The sequence below is a fragment of the Lagenorhynchus albirostris genome, chromosome 4 (assembly GCF_949774975.1).
Source record: "Lagenorhynchus albirostris chromosome 4, mLagAlb1.1, whole genome shotgun sequence".
Taxonomy (NCBI): domain Eukaryota; kingdom Metazoa; phylum Chordata; class Mammalia; order Artiodactyla; family Delphinidae; genus Lagenorhynchus; species Lagenorhynchus albirostris.
The window spans coordinates 147,709,172-147,731,818 of NC_083098.1; the positions used below are offsets into that span (position 1 = coordinate 147,709,172).

Sequence of the window (22,647 nt, forward strand, 5' to 3'; positions counted from 1 at the left end):
TGAGCTGGCGGCTCTCGCTGGTACAAGAAGGGAAGAAAAAGAGAAGCAAGGCATGCGATTAGGAAGAAAGAAGTAAACTGTCTTTATTTACATATGATACAGTTGTGTACATAGAAAATTCCTTAAAATTTACCAAAAAGCTACTAAGATTAATGAGGGAGTTTAGCAAGGTCACAGGATACAAGGTCAATATACAAAATCACTCTATGTCTGTCTGTTACCATATTGGAAATGTTGGAAAGGTAAATTTAAAGATTAAGTTTACAATAGCGTTGATCATGAGATAGGGCTTCCCTGGTGGCGCAGTGGTTGAGAGTCCACCTGCCGATGCAGGGGACATGGGTTCGTGCCCCGGTCTGGGAAGATCCCACATGCCGCGGATCGGCTGCGCCCGTGAGCCGTGGCCACTGAGCCTGCGCATCCGGAGCCTGTGCTCCGCAACGGGAGAGGCCACAACAGTGAGAGGCCCGCATACCACAAAAAAAATAAAATAAAAAGATCATGAGATAATTAGGGTTAAAGTAACAAAATATGTGCAAGGTATGTACACTGAAAACTATAAAATGTAAATGAGAGAAATGAAGGTAGATCTGAATAAACATGTGGAGAGACAGCCTGTGTTCACGGGTTAGAAGACTCAGGACTGCCGATTTTCAAGTCCCTGTTACAGACTGAATCGGCACCCCCTCCCCCAAACCCATATCTCTGTGTGACTGTTTGGAGGCAATTAAGGTTAAGTGAGGTCACAAGGGCGGGGCCCCGATGCAGCAGGACTGGTGCCCTCCTGGGAGGACACAGGGAGAAGGCGCCGGATGGGGTCTCGCTAGGACCCAACTACCAGCACCGGAGTCCTGGACCTCTGGCCTCCAGGACCGCCCAGCTTGAGCAGACTAAGACTGTCCTCAAATCGATCTTGAGATTCTACGCAATTCCAGTTTAAATCCCAGCGGACTGGTTTTTTTCCCGGTAGAATTTTAAGAGCTGATTTTAAAATTTACATGTGGGTGCAAGGGAGGTAGAGCAGCTGACACAATCTTGAAAACCTAGAAAATAAGTAGAACAAAAGGGACTCGCACTCCCTGGTTTCAAGAATCCCATTGAAGTTCCTGTGACTGAGGTGGAGTGTGGCGTGAGGACATCCAGAAGTGGACCCAGACAGAGAGTCAGGGGATGGTTTTCCCAACAAAGGAGCCGCCATCATTCAATGGGGAGAAAGTCTTCTGATGTCGGGACAACAGGGTAAACACACTGGGGAGAAATGATCCTCAACCTCTCCCTCGGACCACACACACGGGTTAATTTGTGATGTATCACAGACCTAAACATAAAAGCTAACACTAAACCTTCTAGAAGATATAAGAGAATATCATTCTGATGTTGAGATAGGCAAATATTTCGCAGAATACGAAAAGGCACTCACCATAAAAGAAGAAATTGATAAATTGAACTTCACTAAAATTAAAACCTCGGCTGATCAAATGACAGTGTCGATAAAGGGTATATACATATTTCTGACAAAGGGTCGGTAGCCAGACTATGTAATGAATCCCTACTAATGAAGATAACCGGTAATCCAACGATGAAGGGGCAGAAGGCTTGACAGAGTTATGACTAACCTATCAGTGGGTACTGAGGCAGACCCAGCCCAGGAAACGCAGAGCACAAACACACATAGCAAAGAATGAGGTGGGGCGAGCGGAGGGGTGTGGACTGTGTGGCCACTCCAGGAAGTCCTTGGTGGCTGCGACGGTAAACCCGTGACGACACCAGGACACAGGGACTCTACTTCCAGGTTTTTACCCAGGAGAGAAGAAGGAATGTCCAGAGACGGGGGTGCCAACGTCCCGGGAAACGCCTGTGTGTTCATGGCCGGGTGCGCATAGAGAAGCAGCGGCCCACAGAGACCACGGGAGCTTCTTGGTGAGACAAGTCAGGGACCAAGAGCTCAGTCCGTGATTTGATTTTAGTGAAGGCGAAACTCACCCGAGTTATGAAAACTGGAGTGATGGCTGTGTGCAGGGCAGGCAGACAGTCTGGAGGGGCCGGGAGCGCTGGCCACCCGGGCCCGCTGGCTAATGTGTGTGAACATTTATCTAGCAAAACTCATCCAGCTGTTGACTTACGATCTGTGTTTCCACACATACCATTTTCACAACTAAACAAGCCCACAGGGAGCGGGTGCTCACAGCCGACAGCACGTGCAGTCCACGTGGAACGCCGGACACCGGCGGCAGTGTGAGCCGGGGGGGGGGGCATGCCGGCCAACCGTCTATCTAGCAAAGGTAACACAAGGCCGGCACTCCTCCCACAAAACACGTGTGTGTGTTCAGCAAAAGCCACGCACAAGAGCGCTCCGGGCAGGTTTATCTGGAAACAACCAAGTGTCCACCAGTGTGTGGACGGGAAGTCACCCTCCACACGTCCAGTGGGACGCTGCACACAGTGGAAAGGATGAGCTGCCCCTGTCCGTGGGCGAGCCACCCAGGGAGCCGACGGTAGGGTTCTGTTTTCACCAAGTCTGAGAACCGCTGAGCCACTCTCACCAAGAACCACCGCTGCTGGAACACTGGCCTGGGAAGGACCCGGGGGCAGCCCTGAGGGCCCGCTGGCCCTCGGGCCGCACGCACAAGCACGCGTGCAGAAATTCATCCTCGTGCGTGTGCTCAGTTAAGACCTACTTCTACAGAAAGGAAAGGGCAGGAAGGCAGGCAGAGAGGATGGGGATGGGGCCAGCAGAGACCCCGCTGCTCCCTCCCTCGGTGCAGGTGGCGGCAAGGAGCCCATCGCCCCGCGGACAGCTCTGCCCCGCACCCCTGCGGAGCCGGGAGCCCCCGTGTGCGCTGGGGCCTGACTGGTGGCAGATGGGCACGGGGAGACCCACTCGGACGGCGCTGCCATCCTCGGCCCCCACTAAGCAGAGCACACAGCGACGACCTGGAGACCGTGGTCTCTGGGATGTGGACCCCGGGCACAGGGGTCGGCGTGGGCGCCTGGCAGAGGAGCAGAGAGCTGGGACCAAGGCCGGGAGCCACAGCGGCCAGCACCCAGCAAGCAGCCCGGCGGGTCAAAGGTCGGGGAAGCACAGCAGTGAGGTCAGGAAGGAGGCCAAGGAGCCCAGAAGGCTCGGCCGACATGGCAGGAACAGGCGTGAGGGAGTGGTTAGCAGGGGCCGCAGAACCCAGCGCCGGTCCTAGCAGGAAACGTCTGCAGGAACGACGGGGACAGAGATTCGCAGCACAGAGCACGCCTGGGGCCAGGTGCTGGGGGCCTGGTGGAGCTGGTGGCCCTGCCCCGACCAAGCCGGAGTGGCCTCCAGCTGCTTCTGAGCCCCATTTGGCCACAGTGACAGAAGCTGTGTGAATTAAGAGGAACTTGCCAAAGGGAACTGGGCAGCTTCTGGACTGCAGGGGGCCGAAGCAGCGGGCAGGGGAGGGCCCTCCACCGAGGCACGACCTGCTAGGCAGAGGGGCTCATGCGGTCGCCCGCATCCTAACCCTGAGCCCCCTTGCCGCGCCATCCCTGCCGAAGTTCAGCGGGGAGATCTGAGCAGCGGCCCCTCCTCCCAGCCTGGCACCTTCTCAGCAGGAGACATGCTCTGCTTCAGGTGCCTCAAATGACCCCAGAGGGACCCCCAGTTACCAGGTGCTGCTCGGGGGGCAGCGGTGAGGCTGAAGGGGCCCTGGGGCGGGGCCCTGGGACGGAGCTCACGTGGGAGCAGCTCTCCGCCAACCCAGGCCCCACCCCGGACCAGCGGCCAGGTGGCAGACACCAGCGGCGGGGTGGGATGTGCACGCGGAACAAGAAGTAGAAACCCTTTCATTCCCCTGTCTTACATTTACATTTTATTAGCTAATCAACATCAACATGCAAAAATAAGCGCTGAATACAAACCTCTACGATATGGTTTCGTGTAAACTACGATGGTTCATCTGATTTGGAAAGTCATCGGTGCTTACTTCAACTGAACTATTATTGGCTTCTGCAATGAATAGTGTTTAGAGCTAAAGTTACGGAGCCGTCGGCAAGGCCTCTGCAGACCCCGGTCCAGTGGATTTCCACAGATACATTCTCAGGCGGGAGATAAGGCGGCACGAGTGACATGACACCGAGCCTACACACATCCTAACACAGCCCCGTGGGCGCGGCTGCAGGCAGGCGGCGGTCCTGGAGGCCGGCCCCTCCCGCGGTGCTGGCGTTTTGGCAGCAGCTCTACAGAGAAGTGACAGGGTCCCTCGTGGCACCGAGTGGCCGCAGGGCAGTCTGGCATGGCCACCAACGCTCCCGGGCCACGGCCGAGGACTAGCCTGTCCCCCGGGGTTCCTCGTTAGCAAAAGGGAGGGAACTGTGAGAACACGGGAAGGGATCAGTTCCTATGGTGAAAGGTTCTAGCCTCCCTCCGCGTGGTCAGTCTTTAAAGAAGTTTCTCTGAAAGGGGAAAGCGCTTCAGAAGCGTCGAAGAGCTGACTTGTTACAAAATCAAGTACGAGCTTGTTAAATCTTACTTCTTCTCTTCCCAAGAGTGTTTGTCGTTGCTCACTGATCTTTGGTCGCAAGAAACAGAAAGGCAGGCAGGCAGGGGCCCGCAGCCGCCCGGGTGAGGCGACCCGCCTACATGATGTACACCTTCTCGGCCTGGGAGAAGTGGAAGACCTCTTTGGTTCTCGGGCAGACGACTTTATCATCCTGCCGGATAGACAGCAGGGACTGAAAAGAAAGACCAGGCGCATTAAGACGGGCCAATATGGTTTAAATCAACGTTTCTATGAGAAACCCACAGAACCAAGGCTCGGGAAATAAGTCACTGCATTTCGGAGAAGTTACTTCCGGCAGGTACCCCTGCCCTAGGCCTTCAGGGCCCAGCCCTGCTAGCCCCGCCCCACCCTCTGACCCCGCCCGCTCTCCCTACAGGCCTCGCCCCTCCCTCCCGCAGCCCAGGCCCCGCCCTCACGTTGTAGCCGTAGACGTAGCCGTTGGGCAGCATCATGGGCGGGTTGTTCTCGTTCATGACGTCCCCGGAGATCTTGCAGACCAGACGCGAGTTGGCGCAGTGCGCCATGGGCAGGGGCTGCGCCAGCTTGTTCAGGGAGCGGCTGCACACTGGGCAGTCGGGGCTCCGCGAGCTGCCGTCCTCCTTGTAGCACTGCCTGCGCGCGGGTTAAGGAGGGCGGGGGCCGGCCGAGGTTCTAGGGGGTCCCCCGGGCACCACGGGGGAGGCTGTTCCGAATGGCTCGATCCGTGGAGTTTGGGCAGGTTTCCACTGGGCACCCCCTCCCCCAGTCTCAACACCGTGGGGCTGCAGCCCAGTTAAGGCACGGGCCTGAAGCCGGGGGATGCAGCGCCCGTTTCAAGGTGGAGAACGAGGGCGCTAAGAAGCGGGGTCTTGGACCCCAGCCCCACACTAAGAGGGGCACACGGGGAGCCACTCCCAGCGCGAAGGATACGGTGTCTTTATGGCCGAGAGGCCGGCCTGCAGGGTGAGGGTGAACACGGAGTTGTTCCCCAGCTGGTGCAGCCGGTAGTTGTCGTACCGGAACTGCTGGATCAGCATCCGCCACCGGGCCGGGTCCAGCAGGTCCTGGAAGAAGCGGGGCAGAGTTGGGGTGACAACAGCAAACAAACGCGACTCTTCATCCCTGCAGATGAGAGGTGACGGGAGGAAGAGTCACCCCACTAACACGCAGGCGGCCCGCGGCGAGCCCGCTGCTGACTCGCTTTCTGGGACACCGACTCGCTGGGCGGGGACTCGGCTGCCCTAGAGCACGTGTCCTGCGGCCTCGAGGCAAGTCAAGGACTTGGGGCTGCAAGGCCAGCTCAGCACGGAGCGAGCAAGAGCCTCTTGCTAAGAGCATTAAGGTCTGAAAGGAGAAGCCTTATTCCTAGAAACCACTTACTAGAAGAGAAGATTAAATCACATCCATGCCTAAAACCACCCAGGTTTAGACTCAAGAAGAGAGCGCAGGGAGGGAGGGGGAGACACACACACAAAAGCACAGCCAGAGGTTCTGTGTGAGCTCCTCAAGAGTCCTGGCGTACGGTACACATCACACTCCAACGTTTAAGAAACGCTTTTAATATTTCTTCTATCCAAGTCCACGGAGAATGAGGTCCACACCCGGGGCTGGCACTGCCCAGTGCCGACTCCGAGGCCCTGCGCAGCCTCTGCTACAGCCGCCTCTCAAAACCAAACACTTCGGCCCGTTCCCGCCGTGAGCCGTCGGGACACGCCTGTGACGTCCCACCACGAGGGACGAGGGTTTCGCTCCCTTAACCAGGCTGCTCCAGCACGTTTCAGGAGTATCTGCCCCCCTGCTCCTGCTTCCAGGACACTCCACTGTCCCAGCTCTGTTTCTGCGTTTCCCGCACCCTAGATCCCCCGCTTGCTCTGGGCCGAGGTTCTCCTGTGTCATCTTGGTCTTCTATTTTGTGCTGCTCAATCTGTCTGACCAATCTTCATGGGTGGGAGGCTGTGTGGAGAGCTCTGCCCCGGGGAGGGGTGGCCTGCCCTGGCGGCTGTGGCTTCCGCCCTGGCCCGGAGCCCATTCTGAGGCTAGGCCCTCCTGTCCACAAAGCCATGATGGCAGCACTCGCCTGGCTCTTTACAGCCCCTGCAAGGCCACATCGGGGAGGGAAGGGACACGCTCCGTGCCCTCCTGAGCTGGACATCTCGCCCCCAAGGGCAGGCCGGCCTTTCCTGCACTTCTAACAACTCTCCAGAGCAGGAAGACCAAACGCTGTGAGTTGAAACCTGAGCTTAGACCTGAAGATCTCTGTGACCTGCTGACTTATATTCCCAAACACTGCAGAAGACGTGAGTTCAGTCCGGGCGACAAGCTTCCAGCCACCTCCCGAAGGCCTGCGCCACACGCTCTGCGCGGCAGGGGCCGGGTCTGCCAGGGGCCCCACAGAACTCTGCGGGCAGGCGGGGCTGCAGGGCAAACACTCAGGGCCTTGGACAGAGACCAGCTTCAAGGCCTGGAGCACAGGGCTGGCTCACCACACAAAGAAGGGGCTTTACCCTCTCCCTGCACACGCTGAAATGCTGAGGCCCAAGGCGATGGTCAGGGAGGCCCTCTGGGAGGGAATGGGGTCACGAGGGTGGAGCCTCGTGAAAGGGATCAGTGCCCCTCTAAGAGCGCTCCCGACCCTTCCGCCACGGGAGGACATAGCAGAAGTCTGCAACTCGGATGAGGGCCTCACCAGACCCCACTGGCACCTGATCTTGGACTTCTAGCCTCCAGAACCATCAGCAATACATTCTGCTGTTCAGAAGCCCCCATCTGTGGTGTGTTGTTGCAGACGCCGGAAGGGACTAAGACAGAAACCTGCTACTGGAAGTGGATGCTTTAGGAAACAAATACCTAAACACGGGGGTGTGGCTTTGGAACTGGGCAATGAGCAGCAGCTAGAAGCTTGGAGGTGATGCCACACAAAATGGACCATTAAAAGGTGGGCCCAGGAGGAGGGGAGAGCGGCAGGGAGCGCCCCAGGCTCCGCAGAGAAACCTAGGAGCTGTGGACTGTCAAGGCCACTGTGATGAGGCCTCAGATGGAAGAGGATCATGTTACTGGGAACTGGAGGGAGGGCTCCTTGTTACGAGGTGTGCCGAGCCTGGCCGAACTGTGTTCGTGGACGGGGGAGCTGTGGGTGACGAGCTGTCTCTGAGCAAAGTGCTGAAGGTGCGGCTCAGCTTCTCTTGAGTGTTTATAACAAAAACCAAGAAGAGAGGAATGACTTAAAGATAGAATCGTTCATCAAGAGGAAGCACAACTTCAGGATTTGGGAAACCCTGTTCACACTATAAACACTGAGACAGGCTGTTGAGGAGAGACCAGTGGTGGGCGGCACCCAGGACTCAATGGGCCACCCCAGAGAAAACAGCCAGTTTGAACCTCAGGGGAAGGAGAAGGGAAGGAATGAAGGGGGGGCTGTCAAACTTCTTAGGTTTTACAGGACGGGACTTGTGGTGTTTTTCCAAGAGAAGGTTCAAAGGTCATTAGGGCGGCCCCCAGGTTTCAAAAGGACCACAGCTGTGGGGGGTATGCCCCTGCCCAGACCCACATGGAACCTCAAGGTCAAGGAGAGCCACCCAAGGGGGAGGGACCGAGGACAGATGTGCCCAGTGATCCTGGCGCAGGGAAGAGAAAGCAGATCAGGAGCAAGCGAGATCAGGAGAGACACTGGCAGAGCCGTGCAGAGGCCCCGGCCTGTCCAGCCCTGACCAGGCACTCCAGAGAGCGGCGCCCCGGGGAGGGGAAGGGAGCGGCCAGGCACTCGGAGCTGCGCTTTGCAGCTGATGTGCTTCGGGAGATTTTCTGATATAGATTGTTTTTGGTTTTTTGCGGTACACAGGTCTCTCACTGCTGTGGCCTCTCCCGTTGCGGAGCACAGGCTCCGGACGCGCAGGCTTAGCGGCCATGGCTCACGGGCCCAGCGGCTCCGCGGCATGTGGGATCTTCCCGGACCGGGTCACGAACCCGTGTCCCCTGCATCGGCAGGCGGACTCTCAGCCACTGCGCCACCAGGGAAGCCCTGATATAAGTTTCTTTTACCAGCATAATGGGAACAAGACGGGAAATGTGACCCTGGGTCCCACGAACCAGGCCCAAGACGGGAAACGAACAAGTCGTGCGTGGGCCACGCTCGACTGTGGCAGTGACTACAGACCAGATCTTACGAGCGCCCGGGGCCCCCAGGCGCACCCTACCTTGTAGGGGGAGATGTGCGTGTCCGGCGGGAATGCCAGCATGCCCATGACCTGGCGGACCTCGTCCAGCTGGCTCCCTTCGGCCTGACTGAAGTGCTTTCTCGCATGTCTGGAAAAGGACAGCGCGGCCTGTTGAAGTCTGCGCTCCCAGCGCCGGGAAGCTGAGCTCGGCTCCACGGTAGCTGTGGGATCCTGGGCCCCGCCCCCACCCAGACACGCGGAAAGCCTCGGTACTCAGGTACCCCCTCCTCTAGGGAACAGGGACGGGCTGCACCAAGTACAGAATCCCACCTAGAGAACACCCAGAGGCAGTGCCTGAACGCAAACGGTACCTGCCCGAGCCCTTCCAGGTGACCCTGGGTGCCACGAACCGGGCCCAACGACATCCATGGCACCCGGATCCGACCCGCCCCGCCCCTCCTCCTGCACAGCCCCTGGGGCCCCAGAGAGGGTCCAGCCTCCCGCCTCTGCAGTGACCCCCAGAACAGCCTCACTCGCGTCCACCGATCAGACCCCGGGCGCTGAGCCCTGTCTGTGCAGGTGGAAACAGCAGGAGGGGGCGGGGACCCCTGCCGCCACGCCTGCACTCCAGCCTCCTTCCCTGAGGCTCCCCGTGGAGAGCAAAACTGGCCCCGCCCACCCTCTAACCACCACATCCTGGGCTGGGAGCCCCCCAGCCCGGCGCCCCATGCCTCCAGGAGACAGAGCTCAGGGCGCCAGGCTGAAGCTGCAGCAGCGGGAGGACCGACACAGCTGCCCAGGGCTCTCTTGCCCTGGGGACACTGTGCTCCCCGCTGCCCACAGCCTGACCTGGGACGGCCATTTGCTCCAGGGACCACGACGGGAAGAGTGCGGTGGAGGCCTGGCCCTGTCGGGGGCGCCCGTGGCCTCACCCCCGCTCAGCAATGGGAGAGAAGCAGGGCAGTGCGTCCCTGGGCAGGGCCCAGCCAGCCAGAGAAGACCTGCCAGACACCCGCCCTGCCTGCCCCAAACCAGACCGGGAGGGGACCCGAAACGCCCGCCCCGAGAGTCAGGAGAAAGGCCTACCTCACAGCATCCAGCCTCTTGTTCTGCCGGATGAGCTCAATGAACTCCTGGATCCTGAGGCTGAACTCCAGGCAGCTCTGAGGGTGAAGACAAGACAACGGGCAGCTTACACGGGGTCACCGGAGCCACGTGCCAGCTTGAGGCCACGCGCACAGCGACAGCCGCTCCGAGTCGCCAGGGAGGCAGGGCTGCCACTGAAACCGCGATCTCAATCACAGTCGTGGCTTTCTGGGCCCGGCCCCTCCCAGCGCAGCCTCGGCCAAGCGTGCCCCCGAGTGCGTCCCTCGGGCCAGGCTGGGGAGGGCAGGGAGGGCCGGCAGGCGGTGCCGGGGGCGAGAAGCAGTGTGGGCCGTCGGCAGCGCAGAGGGCGGTGGGTAACCGCACAGACAAGCGGCCCAGTTCCTGTAAGTCAGCGAGCGTGCGCCCTCCTCTACCTCCAGCCTCGCCGGCCGGCAGCCCTCAGCCACACGGGGCACCTTCCACCGCCAGGCGGCTCCGGAGCCGGGCAGCGTTGAGGCCTGGGCACCCGGTGGGTGGGAGGGAGGGAGCGCTGGGCGCGGACCCTCAAGGTGGGGGCCGTGAGAACTCCGAGAGAATGCTCCAGGCAGAGGGATGAGCCAGTTCAGAGGCCCGGGGCGGGGGGGTGGGGGGCCTGGGGCACTTGGCCAGGACCAGGTGAAGGAGGCAGAGGTAGCGAGAGCCAGTCAGGGGCTGGTTCCTGGAAGGGGCAGGAGCCCCAGGATTTGCCAAGGGTGCGGGGGGGCTGGGGCTGCTGTGCCAGGAGGTGGCCGTCTCCCAAAGGTGTCACCTGGGAGGCGTAAGTCCCAAAGCCCCACGGGAGACTCTGCGGGAGGCTAATGGGGCCCCAACCAGGGGGGTTGCTTGTATGGGAGCCCAAACTAACTTTGAAATCTTGGCGATATCAATCCAATTGGGGCTAAAACCCCTGCGGTTGAGGGTAGAGGGCAAGCAGGCAAAGTTAACTTTCATGACCTAAGGTGAAAAACCTGGATTATTTTACAAGAGAAGTAATTTAGATGATCACATCTCGAACATGGTTTCCACCAGAGACAGAATACCTGGAATTAACAGAACAGGACGCAAACCTCACTGTCACTGCCACAGCGCCCAGGTCGCAAGATGGCGTGAACGGTGCTCTATGCCTCACGCTTCAACTCAGGTTCCAACCCCGCAACTCCCCACCCAAGCCCCGGCGTGCACACTGCATTCTGGGGAAGCGCCTGGGCCGGACCCTGGGAGGACACCCTCCACAAAGCCCCCAGCCCCGCCCCAGGGACACGGGGTGAGGCCGGGCTGACTTGACCACCAGACTGTGCTGCCCAGGGCGTCCGAGGCACGGCAGAGATGCAGAGAGCCACTTACCTGGTGCCCACACATCCACCCCACAGGTGCTCAGGGAAGGCGGTCTCCCAGCCCGAGCCCCACTCCCTGCCCTCTGCACGGGGGACTAAGCCCTGGGCAGCAGTCTGTCCTGACCCCCGACTGGCTGGGGAAGGGCGCAGGCCGCCTGGGCGGTGCCGCACAAACCAGTGAAGAGGACACGCCCCCTTCAGAGGCCAGACCAGCAGGGCCGAGAGGGGGAGCATTGGGGAGAGGCCCCGCCTGCCTCCGGGGACCCGGTGACTGCTTCCGCTTGGGGTCGCCGGTGGATGTGCAGCCGAGGAGCGTCACGGGTAAACGCCAGGCCACAGCTTTACACAACTGACACGTGGAAATGCGTTGCGTTATTTACGGTGGCTCTTTGCTCTCCAGGTTAACCTTCAAACAGTCCGCTGAGAGGGAAGCAGGCGGTCACACTCCACGTGGACGGCTACGATCTGGGTGACGTCATGTGCTGCTGGCTGAACACGCCCCGTGCTGTCTGAGAAAGGCGTGGCGTTCTCCCACTTATGACCCCTTCCGAGTTTGCAGACACGCAGCACACACGCTGCTGCCTCTGTTAGCCTGACGTGTCCAGAGACCCAGGTCAACTCCGGAGACTTTCCTTGCTGCGCCTACCCTTGGATGTATTTCTCAACTGCGGGAAACGTGGGTCTCAGAGTTTCTTTTCTCGTCTAGAATCTCATCACTGCTCTGAGGGATCCCTGGCATCTGGCACGGGCACCCCTGACCCCCCGCCCCAGCTCCCTTCCCTCCCCGGCCTGCGAGTGTGATCTAGTGCAGGAGCTCACGTGTGCCCACACATGTACGAACTGTACAGTGCCTGCGCACTGACTTGTGTTCAGGCGCTATCTTGTACTGAGCACGTTCCGGTGGCATCAGGTTGTTCTCCAAGTGCGCTTCTGGACGACTACTTATGCTCCTTCAAGTTACACGGCGAGGTCACAGGAATGTACCATCCGTGGATTCGGCCCCTGCCAGCCCGCCCCTGGTAGCTGCAAGGCCCCCGCTTTGACCCGGCCCACGTGGTGTGCCCTGGCCAAGCAGCAGTGTTCTCTGGGAGGGAACAGGGCTTGCAGAAACCGCCTTTCGCGACCGGAGGCCTATTTTCCTTCTGCCCTGGTCCCCACCGAGCGCACAGCCGTGGGGGTGGAGCAGGAGAGCGGGCGCGTGTTACATACCAATTCTGGCTTTCCTTTTATGGTTTCCATACCAAGATCCTCACTCTCTTTAGGGGAGCCACTGGCCACTCTACTTTTCCGTCCCGTCTTCGCGTCGTGCTCGCTTTGGCGGCCCTGAGTGGCAGAGAGTGTCACCCTTGGCTGGTGACTATGTGCACACGACAAGCTCAACGGGGCGGGGTTAGAGGCACTCAGTTTAGAACACAGAAGACAAAGTTTTTCTGACAGAGGCAGGAAAGGTTAATACAATCAAGCATTTCTGCAAGCCCTAAGGCAAATGACACCTTTCAGTAAGCATGTTTAAATTCTGCAATTTACGTTTAAGTGCCTATTTTTAAAGCTGCTTGTGGGTCTCAAGAAAGGCTGTATTGGAGAATATCCCAGCCTGGAACTCTGCACCCTGGCAGGCGGGTACCCGCTCCCACCGGCTTCCCCACGTGTGTGTGGGCCGACCCGGCGCCAACCCCCCCGCAGCGGCCACGGGCAGCGCAAGCCCGGTCAACACCTCGTGCTCAGAACTTCTGGCCAAACCGTAATGCAGAGGGGGTGCACTTTTCTGGGATTTTACCTAAAACCCAAACGCCACCCCCAATAAAACCCCAAAACCCATACCAAACCCAATAATCCTCCACTATGAATCAGAACCCCAGAACTCTGAACCAACAGGTGAAAGCACTTCGGCTCTACTGCAGGTGGCGAAGCTGCCTCCCCACCCTGCAAGCTCTGCCCAGGCGCGCCCTGCCCCCTCCAAGAACCCTGTCAGGTGCAGCCCCGCCCCTCCAGGAGCCCCGCCCAGGCGCAGCCCCGCCCCCAGGAGCCCCGCCCAGGCGCAGCCCCGCACACCTTCATCTTGCGCAGCCGGGACTTGTTGTCGTGGCACCAGGCCAGGCAGGTGGCTGTTTCTCGCCTCTCCAGGGACTCCTCCACCTCTTTGGCTGTCAGGAACATCTCGATGTTCACTAAGTCCTGCAGGGAAGGAAGTACTGGCTCAGAGCACGGGACCCCGGACCCGCCGAAGGCCGGCCCGACACACACCCGGTGCCCAGCAGTCTCATAGGAGCACCCCCGCCCCCTGCCGGGGCAGCCCCTCTGCAGGCCAGGTCTGCACAGCAGGCAGGCCTGCGCCCCAGTTAGATGCTGGCTCCCAGGCCCCCTGAGAGCCCAGGCCCTGCCAGAACCTGGGGCCCTGAAGGGCAGAGGTCTGCCCCCCTTCACCTCTCAGGGCAGCCGCGGAGACCCCAGCAGTTCATACTCTCATTTTCTGTGTTTTGCTCTGCAGATTGGTTTAAAGTTTAGATTTCTGAGAAGGGGCAGCAGGGTGGTTAGGGGCTGCAACTCTGCCCTCCGCCGTCTGCTCCCCTCTCTCCGTCCCTGAGGCCCGGCACTCTGGGAGGGCAGGCCAAGTGCAGCTGCACCTGCGGGGCAGGAGGATCCCAGCAGGGCCAGGGACCCGCAGGAACGAAGCCACCAACTCAAGTGCACACCTGCTGCAGTCAAGGGGGCTCTGTGTGGTGCCGGGAAGAGCAAGGCCCCCAGCAAGAGGTTGGGTTACAGCCAGCCAGAAGGACCTCCCTGGTCGCACACGGCAAGGTGATGAATGCTCAGACATCACAAAAGGAGGGGGGTCATTAGAAGAAAACGAAAATTTCAAAAGGTAAATTTCTCTTCCATCTGGAACAGACTCGAGCAGAAAACGTTAGTGAAGGTCGTTTTCTCAGTTACCAGGTGGAACACCCAACCCAAACATCCCTGGAACCCTGTGTCTCCAGGGTCCCCGCTCAGGCCTCATGGGCTGTTGGGCACTGCAGAGCACAGGACAAGAGAGCTTTCTCGCCCACACTCTCTCGACCAAGGTCTGCCACGGCAAAGCAAGCCAGGAGCTCGCCACCGAACTTCCGTACCCAGGCACCAGGGCCATGTCAAGCTCCCTGCGGGAGCTGTGCTGCAAAAGGACACAGAGTCCTACTGGTGGATGCAGCGTTAAGGTGCAAGCTTTTAAGTAAGAGACACCTTTTTTTTTTTTTTTTTTTGTGGTACGTGGGCCTCTCACTGCTGTGGCCTCTCCCATTGCGGAGCACAGGCTCCGGACGCGCAGGCTCAGCGGCCATGGCTCACGGGCCCAGCCGCTCCGCGGCACGCGGGACCCTCCCAGACCGGGGCACGAACCCACGCCCCCTGCATCGGCAGGTGGACTCTCAACCACTGCGCCATCAGGGAAGCCCCAAAGACACCTATTCTATTTCAAGAGAAAGTCACTGAATGCATATAGCTATTGATGCTGCAGTGAAAACCAGGCACTTACAGCAAAATTAACAAGAAGAAATAATCGAGTACAGTTACTTGGCAACAAGGCGGCGCCCATGGACCAGCTAGCTCCTGAAGCATCTCCTGCGGAACCAAATGGGTCAAGGGCAGAAGAGCAGCTGACCAGAGGGCCCGGGGTGTGCTCCTGTTGTGTGTGTGTGGGGGGGGGAACACTGGAGATGCCCTGTCAGCTTTCCAGCTCCTGCATGGCCGCTCCAGACAGCGGGCAGGTCAGGGTGGCCACACAAGGGCAGCTCTACCCACGTCCTCAGTAGGGACGGCGGCTGGGCCCGCAAGAGGCACCCCCAACCTCCCCGTCCTGACCGACGATTACAGAACAGGACCCAGTCAGACAGGGCTGGGAGTGTGGCGGGCCGAGCGCCACGGCCGCTGCTCCTCCCGGCTGCTACCTGGCGTTGCCCTCCCGAGGGGAGCTCTGACGACGAGGTACCCCGGGGCTGCCGCAACCAGGACTCACTAATCCAGTTCTCTGCTCACCGCCCTCACTGCAGAGGTGGGCTTTCTCATGTCGCTTCCTTGGCCATTTCTCCACTGTCTTCTTTCTCCTGAACCCTTCCCACTGGGCAAGGCCAGGCGCCCAGACGACATTCTAGTCTTTCTTCTCTCCCATTTCCCACCTTTTCCAGTTCTGCTCTAAATTCCAAGAGGTGGCCTCTCCTGCCTGCACCCCCCCGGCATCCCGGGTCTTTCCAGGTCTTTCCTTTCCTGCTGACGGTCCTCTGACATCCTCGGACCCTCAGTTATGGGAGCCACAGTGAAGATGTTAAACCAGCCGGCGGGAGGTGGGCCAGAGCGAGCGCCAACCACAGTCCGCTCCCGGGAGGCGCAAGCATGGCAGCTGCTAACACAGGGACCGCAGTGGACTCCACCGGGCGTTCCTCCCTTCTTGGCCGTCTGCGTAGCCCGCACTCCCCCTCTTCGTGGTGTCTTTTGATGAAAAGAAGTCCTTGACATTAAGGAGCCCCAGCTGCAGCCTCTTCCTGGGAGGCCTCGCCCAACCCCAAGGCCAAGAGGATGTCCTCCTGCATCTGCTTCTGAAAGAGACTTGGCTTTCTGCGCCCTGTGTGAAGCTGGGGGCTCCTGTGGAAACCCCCTTCCAGGACCGTCTCCTCGACGAGGTGCACGCCGAACTCCTGGGGCTGCGCCCTTCTGCTGAGGACCGCCAGCCCCTCCCCCGCCGCCCTCCCGTCCCTCTTGGCACTTCTGCAGACACGTCACCTTCAGCAAATCTCATCTGACTTCGTGCTTCTCCCCTCTACAAGGTGCACGTTTGGGGGCCAGGAGGCGTGGGGAGCTCGTGCCTCACCAACCACCGCAGGTGTGCGTGGCCACGCCCTCGCAGGTGTGCGGGGGGGGGAGGGGGGCGCGGGAGTGAAGCCTGACGCCCACCGCAGATGGACAGGCTGTGCCAGGAATGTGAGGCTAGGAGAGCCCGTCGGTCAGAAGCTGGCCGTGCTGGGCAGCGGAGGGAGGGGTGAGGAGAGCAGGCACCAGGGACCACTGGGCACCGAGCTGAGACTTGTGGCCCTGCCGCCCACAGCAGGAGCCTGGGCACGCGGCACATGCAGCTCTGGGGAGCCGCCCGGGGCTGGGGTGCAAGGGTGAGGAGCCTCCCGTCCCCAGCCCCACTGCACGAGTGTGTCAGCCACGTCGAAGGAAAGGCCTAGGGCTGGAACTAGACAGGGACATGGACACAGCAGGAAGTGGGGCCAGGGCGCACAGTGAGGACCTGCAGATGCCGGTGTGGGGGTGACAGCACGATGCTGTCAGGGACCCAAGGCCACCTGCTGGGACAGGGGGCAGGGTCTCATGCTGGGGTTTCGAGCGGCTAGGGCTGAGCCCCTCGACCCAGGGTGGGAGCCACACACACACGGGTGACATTTAAGCCATGCCAGGGGATGGGACTGGCGGGGGGGGCAGGTAGGCCCCAGGCGGCCAGCAGTGCTCAGACTGAGAACTTAAAGAGCAAGGAGGGGCGGAACCAGGGGGTCCCGAGCGTGTGGCAGACGAGCAGGCTGAGACGGGACCCCACGTGGAGACGAGGGAGACACTCCCGTCCACACGGATTCTGCTGCCAGAGGCTCTGGTCGACACAGGACGTGGACAGGGTCGGCTGGCCACGCACTCTGGTCTGAGCAGCCCGAGCAACTGTTCCTTGCCCCCCCGCCCCCCCAGTGAAGGCTGCCCTCGGGACACCAGGGTACCACTGCCCCCAGCCACACAGCCCCAAAGGCCAGAGAAAGGTGCGGGCCGACCTGCAGAGGCCCGGCGGGGGGTGGTGACAGCCCCCTTCGCCACCGGCCAGCAGCCTAGGGTATCGAGTACTTCCACACCTGCACCCCCGGGGTCACCACACACGGACAGATGGAAAACGTGCCTGACGCCAGAGAAAGGCGTCACCCCAGGGGGACAGTCACGGGACGCGCCTGGCGGCAGGAAAGCGGGCAGCGGTGCGGGGAGGGATCCCTGTCCACACTCTAGCTCCTCAGAACACGTGCAAACCATGCGGCAGGTGCGACGCACCCCTAGAGCCGTCACGGGCGGGAGGGGACCTCCCGGCTCAGGACGCACGAGTGGCCGAGTGCAGCCTCCACGAAGGGCTGGGAAGCCGCGGCCCCGCGCCCACCTCGATGCCACTCTGGCGCGCCAGCTTCACGGCCGTGTTGTAGTAGCCACAGCGCAGCAGGTGCTCCACCATCATGCGGTCCATGCGCTTCCTCTTCCACACGCTGGCCGCTGCCGGCTGGTCGCTGCTGTGCTCCTTGAGGTGCTCGATCCTGCGCTTGCATAGCTTGGCGCTCTCACCCTCCGCCTGGATGGACTCCACCGCCTGTGACACGCGAACAGAGGGGGCGCTCAGGATGGGTGGAGACCGGGCACGCCACCCCCATCGCCGAGGACCAGGAGGCAAGGAGGTCAGAGGGGAGCTGGGGCCCAGGGCCACAGACAGCAAGAGTGTGCGGGGCTGCTGCCACCGAGCGGACGGCAGCGTCTGTCCACCTCCTCGGGGATGTTACTGCTTTACATACGCTGGGGCTATGCTGCCAGAGGCGTAGAACTTAAACTTTGTAATAGCTTCCTGGTTAATGAAACTACTTGTCATTATAACACGACTTTCTATCTTTTATAATACTTTCCCTTAAAGGCAATTTTGCTCAAAATTAAGACAGCCAGGTGGAAGTGCTCTACGCCTGCGCGTCACATAGCAGCCACTGTCAACCATCTGAAGTGTAGCTCGTGCAACCCCAGCAGGGAATTCTTGATTTTATTCCATTTAAATGTTAGTGGGCACAGGTGGCTGGTGGCTACGCACTGGACAGCAGGTCCAGAATTCTGGTCGGCCCTTGTTTCCCTCCAGCACATTCCACTACGGTTTGGCTTCCAACTGGCATCAAGAAGTCAGCTGTCAGGATACGTGCTGCTCCTTGACAAGCAGATTTTCCTCTACCTGCTTTGAAGATTTTTCTGTCTCTCTTTTCTTCAGTCTCACTGTGAAAGTCCTAGTTACGTTTACTTTTATTTAACCTGTTTAGGTCTCCCCGTCATTCTCCCGCCCGCCTCTCCTGGACTCTGGCCCACTGCACAGTCCCTGCTCTGTTCCCTAATCTCTCACCCTCTCATGCGCTCTCATCTCTTCATCCCTGTGCTGTATTCTAGGTAATTTCCTCAGACCCACCTTCCAGCTCACTAACTCTCTCTTCAGCTTGGTCTGATTGTTAAGTGTTAAAATGTTTGTTGTAAGCAAACATTTGAGTTTTTCATTTGCTACTTTTCACTTCTTGTATTTTTACTTGGTTCTTTTTAACTTTAAATGACATACTTTCTACTCCCTGCAGATATTTTCAAGCTATTTTTTCATTCTTTAAGCACAGTAAAGTATGGTACTTGATAGTTTCTGTACCCGAAGTCTGTGCAGATCTCTTTCTATTCCTGCTGTGTTGCAGTCGTGGTGTCTTGTGTACCTGTCCTGGTTACTGTAGTTGAACCATCTGATGCTCAGATGGAAGGCATCCTCCACTCAAGAGAACTGCATTTACTCTACCTGGAGCCTGGAGGCAGCACCTGCTGGGACCACTCAGACCAGGCTGAAGGAGGGGGTGGGCGGCAGTGCTTCTCCCAGCAAGTTCACTTCTGGGCACCCTCACCTGAGGTGTAGTGCTGCTGGGTCCTGCCATCAGGCCCCCAAATCTAATGGCCCTGAGTCACTGGCCAGTGAGGCCCTTGCTGGGGGCTCTCTCTAGGCAGCAGGGGTCCCTCGCCTTCTAGCCCCCCTGACCCCCTGCTCTCCAATTCTGGCGAATAAAATGTTTTCAAATATCTTATCTCACTTTTTAGGGCTTATCAGTGGGCATACCTACCATTCCCAGAAACAGGATACCCTATGTGCTGTTCTGAGGTGAAATTGTGAAAATAATAAATCAATCTACTACCCACCCTGGCCTCCCCGACCTGGGCTCCCTGGGACATCTGGAGTCAGGATAACCTGGCCCTACAGGAACAGGAATGTGGGTCAGGAAGCCGGCCTTACAGCTGACAGACTCCAGAGCGCGGACAGCAGGGGAGGGGGGCCCCTCCACCGCAGCTCCCCCAGGAGGCGGCCCCTTCTCAGGACAACTGGGTGAAGGGTGCGCCCGTGGGGTGCGCGCAGCCTGGGGGCAGGGCAGGCAGCATGGCCCGGAAGCAGCACTGACCTTCCTCTTGAGCACACTGAGCTTCTCCACCACACCATCCAGGAGGCTGACCACAGAGTCCACGGCTGGACAGCTGCTCAGGGTCTTCTCTAGCTCAGCCACTACCATGGTGACGTGGCTTGTCTCCCGGTCAATGTTCTTCTGTGCGGCACGGAAGCGCTTGTTCAGTGTTTCGTAGGGCACCTGCAGAAGACAGAAGGCCACTAACTCCACACGGTCGGCGGGTGGGCACCACCCATCGTCCACGCAGGATGTGCGGGCCTCCTTCGTGGCACTTTTTGAGGCAAGAGGCTTCGGCTTCTCATTCTCTAAAAATGTATCTCCTCTAAAACCTGCCCAAGCCCCACAAAAGGCCCGTGTGAGTGAGGGTCTCCTGTGCTCCTAGACAAGGACACAAAGGCTGAGATGCACCCTGACCCACATCTAAGATGTAGTGCAGCCTCCACTCTTCCCAGAAACCTCCACAAGCCAGCAGACAGAAAGATCACCAAGTTCATCTAGAATAACACAGCTAAGGAAATGAGCAAAAAGGAGAGAAGTACTGGGGGCTTTAATCGATGGACATGAAAGCCCACGATGTGCAGCAGAGATGCCGATGAGCCTGGCGGGCACCAGGCTGAGGCCGGACAGAAATCAGCACCTCAGGTGCACCTCAGGGTTAGGAAGGTGACGGCATCAGCACCCATGGGAGATCATAGGCACACATTTAACTGATCTCAACGAGAGGACGCCCATTCCCCTGAGTTATTAAAAACCACCCATTCCGTCCAGAGCATGGGAAGATAGAAAACCCACGAAGCACCACTGAGAAGTCTGGAGAACTGCTGCTCACACACTCGTCGGCCCCCAGGGTCATCACAGCGCAGCAGGCAGGGTCCAGCACCGCACCCCGGGGACCCCTAGGGAAACCCACCGGAGACAGGGACTCCCTGCCAGCACTCCCTGCTCACACGGCAGGTCTCCATGGGATTCTGCGACGGCTGCCGCAAACCGCCCCTGTGAGCGCTTCGTCTTCAGGCCCGCCCAGCAGGGAAGCACCCACTCCCGGGGCACTGCTGGCTCCACCGACACTTGCTAGGCACCAGCCGTGTGCCAGGTACTGTGCCTGGCAGGGAGGAGACCCAGGCCTGGCTCAGAGCCTGGGCTTCCCAGCAGCAGAGACCCTGGGGTGATGGCAGAGCCAGGCTCCAGCCACGGAAGGACCACCACAGCAGGACTCTTGGCCGGAGACCCAGCAAGGCCAGCACCGTCCTTGCCCTCAGCTAGCACTCCCATTCGGCAGTGCATAAACATGCCTGTCCACACCTTGGGTTTCGCCAGTAGTCTGCGGGGCAGAATGCCACGAGCTGAGCCACATCTGCCACGTGTGACGGGGTGGGCTCGGCACCGGGTGGCCACCCCGCTGGGACTCGGGCTCGCTGATGACTGCTGTGGCGTGGCTATCAAAGCACAACCGAGCTGAGAGGCCAAGCCCAGCAGGACACGGGACACGGCCTCACACGGACGTTCAGGGCCACCTGCTGCTGGTGGGCGGCGTGGGTCCCCCTGCATGGGCCACCGGACTGGGCTCTGTGGTCCACCCCCCACACTGGCCGCATCCTCTGGACTCAGTACTTCCTGTAAGAAAACACGGAGGGGCTCCTTTGGTGTCCACTTGGTCAGAAAGTGACCACTGTGTACAGCACCCAACACGGTGCCAGGCTCGCGGCAGACAGCAAACCGCCTGTGGTGAAGGATCCCCGCCAGCTCCTGTGGAGGGTGTGTCCTGCCACACGATGGCATTCTGGAGGGTGGAGGCACGACCCAGCCTTCAACCACCACCCGTGGTCTCCACGACCAGGACTGGGGGGGTTGGGTCTCTGCAATGGGAGCGGCACGTAGAGCAACCCCAAGATTGTGTGACGCCGGCACCGGGGAAGATGCCCCAGGGTCCTCACCTGCCTTCGGTTTGCCCCCCAACGCCACCGTCGTGACCCGACGACCCCCCCAGGCAGCCTCCATGGCGCGCAGACAGGGAGAGACGCCCGCGGGGGGCTGAGGTCAGGGCTGGTGGGGTCACTGATGACCGCACACGCCCTTCCAGGCTGCTTGTTAAACCCAAGTGAGCGCAGGCGTTAATGTTACTGCTTGAAAAAGTGAGCACTCAGTTCCAGAACGACTGGGAAGTGGGTCACCGGCTGTGCCCTCAGGACCAGGGGCCAGGAGCAGAGGCAGCCTGCCCGGGTCCCGCAGGCCGTCTGCGTGAACACACTGTGTATTTGGAATCTGAGCTGGACCGATGCATTCATAAAAGAAAACAGAGTGGAATTACTAGAAAACAAGTTGAACAAATCCCACGCTGCACAATGAACAAAGCCCCTAAGGTGTTTTTTATTATCGCATCCAGACGTTAAAATGCTCTTCCAATAAATATAATCAAACCACCATGACACAGGAGAAAAGGGCCACGTGCCCACACAGGCACGGGGGCGGCCACGGGCAGAGCCGCACGGGCCGCGCACACACCGCTACACCGTGCGCGTCCCCGAGGCAGGCGGATTCCAAAGAAAGCCCTGTGGGCTGGGATCCGACTTTCAACTCTTATCCTGAAAAGCAGCCAGCGACGCTCTCACATTCATCCGCAGCCCATCGGCAGGATCCAGTCCCAACAATTTACACTGTAAGGTAACAGTCAAGCTTACCTATTTCTCTTCTGAGGCAAGAAGCCGACTCAGGGTCTGGCATACGTCCACTGTGCGGGAATGGAACCATGGCACAGCCCGGCCGGTGGTGGGGGTGGTGGCAGTGAGGGTGCCACCCCCGCACGTGGCCCACACCCCGCCCCACCCAAGCTCCTGACGGCTCCGGACACTCCCGTCCCCCAGAGACCTCCCCTGCACCTGCACCAGCCCCACGCCTCTCCTGGTCCTGGCCATCCTCCCACGCCCCAGGCCACCGGCCCACATGCTCGGGGGCCACGCCAGCTGGGCCACGCGCTCTGCAGGGCTGAGCTTTCGGGTCCCACCCTCTGCTGCCCATGCGCCCCTCTGAGCTCGGCCACCCACCCCCTGCACGAGCACCTGGAATCAACGTCCCTCCTGGGGACACCGGGCCGCCCAGGCCTTGCCTCTCCCGCCTTTCCCCAACTGTCCCCTGCTGTTCTGTCACCAACAGCTCCACAGGTTCCTTCCCAAGGGGCTTTTGCCAAAAGAAGGGGTGGAATTTCAGAAATGCTGAAGACTCTAAACCGTGCCAAAGTATCACTGAGAACGAGGCACAATTGCGATGCCTTCAGATAGGCAAGGCTCCACACCCCTTA

The 22,647-nt window shown here is 59.7% G+C and overlaps 1 protein-coding gene across 6 annotated transcripts in view; it reads right to left on the bottom strand.

Moving 5' to 3' along the window:
- Positions 1-3,825: 3,825 nt before the first annotated feature.
- Positions 3,826-22,647, bottom strand: part of MAEA (macrophage erythroblast attacher, E3 ubiquitin ligase) — a 31,194-nt gene continuing 12,372 nt past the window's right edge. The window contains exons 2-11 of one of the 6 annotated variants that reach the window (XM_060148931.1): positions 20,655-20,966; positions 19,350-19,532; positions 17,285-17,488; positions 13,177-13,299; positions 12,334-12,447; positions 9,752-9,828; positions 8,705-8,813; positions 5,442-5,575; positions 4,949-5,144; positions 3,826-4,704 (exon numbers count right to left, since the gene is read on the bottom strand). In XM_060148931.1, the coding sequence (XP_060004914.1) occupies positions 4,609-4,704; positions 4,949-5,144; positions 5,442-5,575; positions 8,705-8,813; positions 9,752-9,828; positions 12,334-12,447; positions 13,177-13,299; positions 17,285-17,488; positions 19,350-19,532; positions 20,655-20,966 (1,548 nt within the window). In that variant the 3' untranslated portion in view covers positions 3,826-4,608. Of the gene's footprint in view, positions 4,705-4,948; positions 5,145-5,441; positions 5,576-8,704; positions 8,814-9,751; positions 9,829-12,333; positions 12,448-13,176; positions 13,300-17,284; positions 17,489-19,349; positions 19,533-20,654; positions 20,967-22,647 lie in introns of those variants that run through there. The other 5 variants (XM_060148934.1, XM_060148932.1, XM_060148933.1 and 2 more) reach the window with 5 other exon arrangements.